Source organism: Hylaeus volcanicus, chromosome 9, assembly GCF_026283585.1.
Source record: "Hylaeus volcanicus isolate JK05 chromosome 9, UHH_iyHylVolc1.0_haploid, whole genome shotgun sequence".
Lineage (NCBI taxonomy): Eukaryota > Metazoa > Arthropoda > Insecta > Hymenoptera > Colletidae > Hylaeus > Hylaeus volcanicus.
This window is the reverse complement of record NC_071984.1, coordinates 1,303,835-1,309,766: the sequence shown is the minus strand read 5'-3', so window position 1 is coordinate 1,309,766 and position 5,932 is coordinate 1,303,835. Positions and strand designations below refer to the sequence as shown.

General features: G+C 41.9%; 1 protein-coding gene across 5 annotated transcripts in view; it reads left to right on the top strand.

The window, feature by feature from the left end:
• Positions 1 to 5,926, top strand: part of LOC128881990 (TAR DNA-binding protein 43) — a 12,690-nt gene extending 6,764 nt beyond the window's left edge. For 2 of the 5 annotated variants that reach the window (XM_054133503.1, XM_054133501.1), the window contains exons 4-5: positions 533 to 1,401; positions 3,686 to 4,532. In XM_054133503.1, the coding sequence (XP_053989478.1) occupies positions 533 to 1,384 (852 nt within the window). In that variant the 3' untranslated portion in view covers positions 1,385 to 1,401; positions 3,686 to 4,532. The other 3 variants (XM_054133504.1, XM_054133502.1, XM_054133505.1) reach the window with 2 other exon arrangements.
• The last annotated feature ends 6 nt before the right edge of the window (positions 5,927 to 5,932 follow it).

Genomic DNA, 5,932 nt, shown 5'->3' with positions numbered 1-5,932 from the left:
AGTGCAAAGGGTTCATAATGTACAGCTCTGTTTTTGAGTAGCGTTGAGTAGATCCCAAGAGGGCCTATACAAGTCCACGATTTCTGTATGAAGAACACCGTTCAGTCATTTTATTGACACTTCGAGCTCCAAAGAAATTAAACTTAAAGAAACATTAGGTATTGTAGACTTGCTGCGTAAAACCTAATTGGTGACTGAGAGTCAGCTCTCCAGTGCGAAGGGATAACTCTAACATATTTCAAATCATCTCATCAATATTTATCCTTTGCTACAAAGAAAAAGTACCCGATTGAACAAATTTCATGTACTTTCCATTTAAAACTAGTCAAAGGTTCAAGGCACTTGTTGATATTAAAACTAAGACCCGAAATTTTGCAGGAATATTGTATGTATTTCCAATGATATTCACGGGGTGTCATATATTTGAGAAATGATTAAAATAAGGACCAACCCTAGTGTATGTGCGTGTATCAAACAAATGCCACAGATAAAATTGTATGTGATTGTCGAGGGCTGGTGTATCTGGTTGCAGAATATTGATGGCTTAATGATGGCTCGTCAGTATGATACGAGTAAACACAATGAATGCTACCGTCCTATACCGGTTCACACGCCGAGTAACCGACGGGTGCCTGTGACGAAACCGTATATCAACTTAAATGCGCCCGACGCTGGTAATCCGCCTAGGTACGACTCGGAGTACGATTATAAAACCACCCATTACCCGTCGTACCCGCCGAACTATCCGTACGACGATAACACTAAGTACAAGTACGAGGGCCAGAGTTACAATGCGTACGAGAAACCGAGCTATCCATCCTACGAGGAGCCTGGGTACGACACGCGGAATTACATGGTCCAGCACGCGCCGGTCGCGCCGAACTCAGCCAGCAGCTATCCGTCCGACGCCGAATACGCAAGATACCCGAGCTACGAAGGACGCGCCGCCGTCTACCCGGTCGCGGAGAATCCCGACTACGCTGAGAAAGCCAGATACAATTACGGTTACGATAGAAATTATTACGAGGCGACGGACGCGCGTTACCCGTCCGCGGATTGTAGATACCCGATGGACGTACGGTACACGGACACCAGGCACGCCGGCGACAATAGAGTCTCCACTGACAGTAGAGAGCCTGATTGTAGATACCCGGTGGACAGCCGCGACATGGAGAGAAGATACGCGGTGGATGGTAGGGATCCCGATGGTAGATACGCGGTCGACAATAGAGAAGTCGAAGCCAGATACCAGGCGGACGGTAAGGAAGTCGACGCCAGGTTCGCGGACGCGCCAAGATACGCGGCCAAGGAGAACTATTACGACCGTTACTACAAGCACCGTCCATCGAGGGATCACCACGCCTCGGACACGTCAAGATACTGATGAGTCTTGTTACTATCGTAAATACATAAGTCACGGCTCAACGGGAATAGACATTCGTCGATACTTTATCCGTCGTTACGACTTTCCAGTCGACGATGTTCTTACAAGGAGAGACCTTCGTCGATTCTGATGAAACTCTGTGTACTGGTAGATTTTCTGTAACCCTCTCGACTCTACTTTATGTTTCTATTCTATCCGATTCTATTTTAGAAATTAACTGCGTTAAACTTGGATTGAATGTAAATCAGAAGCTGCAGCGAAGAAGGGATAGCTTGTCCCAATGCGAATAGAGGTGTTCGCTGGGACACACAGCGAAGAGCATGAGTGTACCAATGACCAGAGACCTAACGCAGACCTAACCACAGAAAAGAAATAACTTTCAGCTGTATTTAATATAATCTACACAATTTAGTAATGTAATTTTACAGTTGAAATTGTACTAAATCTGTAGTTATTCGTACACCTATGCTCTTTACGGTATATATATCTGGTTCCCTTTAGCTAAACTATAATAGAGACTCGCAAGAACAAATGCTTGAAAGAAAGTGAATATTGTTCGCATTGGGACAAATTGTCTCTTCTTTGCTGTGGCTCCTGATTCGCTGCCAAGCCTAGTTAGCCAAATCTTTAGTACAATTAATTTCTAAATGAGAAACGCATAATCTATGGTCAAACAAATGACCAGTCTCAACTTCAGTCTCGGCTTCTTTTCAATTGAATGCAAAAATCTTTCACCTGATGCTGAATCGAATAATGCATGAAACAATTGTATACATAATTCATGTGTCGTATATGAGAACTGTACACAAAAGTTCTAGAATGTTCATGGTAGGTTTTGTGTTGACGCTAAATTTTATTTCATTTGCTCCTATTTCTACTTCGATCAGTGAAATGACTGGTCTTAAAGACACCTTTTTATGTTAAACGCAACAATGTTTCATTTGATACTAAATTCAATAACTATCCTGGAGATTTTTATGCATTTACATTTATGCATTTACATTTATGCATTGACGTCCCTAAATACACATAACCGTTTTTCATTATAATAATGAAACTTTGATCATAAATATCTGAAAACGTATCGAGTGTCTATAATACCACATTTTCGTAAACAGGCCGAGAAAATCTACCAGTACATAAAGCTTCAACGAAATCGGTGACTCGCGCTGTCCTTGTTAGTCGTTTACACATCATGTCACGTCTAGAGGATGTCCTACGGGTTGTGGGAGGCTGACTCACTTCGTGGAAGCTCGCAAGAGTTCCGACTTTGTTTAGAATAGTTCCATAGTTCCTGATTAATTGGAATTGTTTGATAATCTCTTAAGTAAAACTTAAGTAAAAAGATTCGATAATCTTTTAGATTAAACCAAGGGAGTTCTGGGATAGATTTTGGTACGCTAAACATGGTTCAGGAGAGTTATCAAGTAGATCCAAGTTGGATAATGTCTTAAGTAATTTTGAGTACAAGATTCTGTGGTACGGTCACATGCAAAGGTGATTCGCTGTGAGTTCTGATGAAATTGAAGGAGTCCTAGGATTGATTGGCTCGCTTGAGGTTGTTTAAAATATTAGGTTGTTTTAAAAGTTTCTTCCATTAGTTGCATTCAATTATTTTGTGTGGCAGTGTTTATATAAATAGACAATCTAATTTCTTAGACATTGATGCTGTAATAGTAATGGAGCGAAATGAATTCTACACAATTTTGTAATGTAACATAAAATATTGTGTATGTATTAATTATTAATAAAATGAAAGAAACTTTTGGGACAATCTAATATTATCCAGATCTAATCGATGGAACTCTTCTGAACTATCCAAGAGCTTCTTTGGTTTTATCGGACCATCAGGAGTATCACAGAATCATGTCACAGTATCTTGCACTTAGAATTGTTCGAAGCATTATCCAATTCCAATCTACAGGTCTAATCGATGGAACTCTTCTGAACTATCCAAGAGCTTCTTTGGTTTTATCGGAGCATCAGGAGTATCACAGAATCATACCACACTTATCGCTTAGAATTGAAGCATTATACAATTCCATTCGACAGAGCTATCAGTAACTATAAAGCCATCGAAGAGCAAGTCGGAACTCTGAAATATTCCTTGTATTCCTCAGCTTCCGCAAAGTGGAAGCAAAGTGTCCTCACAACTCTCTCGAATACAAAACTATTAACGATACTTACAAGTTCAAGCGGTTCAAACAGTTCAGAGCGGTAATGTATGACGATTTTTCATTCACGATTACTGATGCCACCGAAAGAGAGGAGATTAACTTTGATATTTTCGTCTGTCTACAGAAAAGCTAGCATAGAATGATCACTGTCACGAATGCTTGCGGATGTGTACACGAGGATTATAATTTGGATACCCTGTAAATGTCTGGCTGGGAGCAAACTAGTTTTTAATCGTCGACCTCGCGCAGAGTTTAGCTGATGTATCGTTTTGGAGATCCTTTGCTCGTCGAGCCGAGAAGCACAGCCGTTGCAAATCGTGCTGCAAGCATAGAAAAATGAAAGAAAAGAGAAAAAGGAAAGACAAACGTGTTATTCCCCTTGATTCGTGATCTTTGTTACAAAATAGTAAAGCAAAAAAAAACAATATATATATATATCGTCTGATATTAGCAGTAGCCTCGAATAACTGTCTACATTTTACCAACCACTGTGTTTATTCAGTTTAAGATAATGTAATATATAGCATGAGATTTTACATCGAATATAAAAAGAAAGGACATGTTGTACAGATTTGTGCATGGATTTAAAGAGGCCATAGTGCTTAAGTGTTACACGCAACAGACACGTACACACATGTACACACATACACACACGCGCGCGCGTACGGAGATAAAGTGTAAATTGAATCGTCATCTTTTTTTTTTTTACCCGAGATCGATAAACTAGACATGTGTATTTAAAGAATTCTCTAAAAAGTAAGGCTTGACGTCGGTGCAGATTAGTGCGGATTTTTGTTTTTAATGGAAAGGATTGAGATAGTAGATTACAGTAATAATAGTAATGGATGTATTTGGCCGAAGGAAATTAGCGGTAATGTGCGCTGGACGCAAGTTTTACTGTAACAAATGAAAGAAAAACAAAACAAACCTGTGAAAATCTATTGTACATGATTGATTGATTGTGCGTTTGTGCGTAGGAGGGAATGATTCAGCAAGTACCCTGCAAGGTATTCGTGGGACGCTGTACAGAAGACCTAACTGCCGATGATCTGCGCGACTATTTCTCCAAATATGGCGAAGTGACGGACGTGTTCATCCCAAAACCTTTCCGTGCATTTTCGTTTGTTACTTTCTTAGATCCCGAGGTAGCCCAGTCGCTCTGCGGCGAGGATCACATAATTAAAGGAGTCTCGGTACACGTGTCGAACGCCGCCCCAAAATCCGAGGGTAACAATAAGAATTTCAATAACCAAGTGAACTCGAACATGCGCAGAGGCGCACCGGGGCCGGTGGAGAATAGCGTTCAGGGAAACTATCAGGGGAACCGTTACATGAGCCATTCTGGCAGCAATATGGGCCCGAACGGCTGGAACAATCCGGGGAACCGCGGCAGCCTGGACATGCCGAACCTCCAAGCGTTGGGCATCACCGGCCAGAATAACGGAGGCGGCGGTGGCATATCCAACCCGTTGACGATGGGGAATATCAATCTGTCCGCGTTGCCGGTCAATCACGCCCTGGTCGCCGCCCTGAACCAAGCATCTTGGGGCCTGATCGGTAACTTGCAGAATCAGGGAAACGATCAGGGCTATTCGAACCAGCCTGGTCCACCTGGACAGCCGCCTTCTGGCAACAATAGTATCGGTAACAGTGGCAATTCTGGCTTTCTCAGTTGGATGAGTCAAGGAGGAGGTGATGGTAATACAGGCAATCCCGGAACAGGTGGTCCAGGCCCGAATAACCCGAACGCGTCCCAAGGTGCTTGGCAGAACCATCCAGGACAACGCGATCAGAAGTCGAGCAACTTTCTCAAGTACGAGTAAACGCGAGATGGAGGCCCCTGTAACCGTGGAAACCGGCGATTCCGTTCCTTTGATCACCGGCGCACGTTGACCAGCTGCCCGACGGTCTAGCCGACTCTGCCTAGGTACGATGTAAACAATCTGTAAAACGGGAATGTCCAATTCACAGAAACCGGTACCATGGTACCATGTTATCTTTGTGTTTGCCAACCCTGGCTCACTTTTGCCGGATTTCGAGCAATTTCGATTGGGAGAAACCACCAGGGAGAACGTTAACGGTTTTCAGTGATTCTCTTTAAAGGAAAACGTATTTTGAACTATATTATTCTGATTCTCTAGTTTCAGGTTGATTAATTAAAGATGAAAAGTTGCTGTGTGGGAATGACGAGAACAATTATGATGATATACACTCACCGTAAGAAGTATTCGTACAGCAACCAATTTAAAATAAATGCTTCCTGTACGAATACTTATTACACTATAATAAGTAATCGTACAGTATTATTACACTGTAATAAGTACTCGTATTTGTTTTAAATTGATTGCTGTATGAATACTTATTACACTAT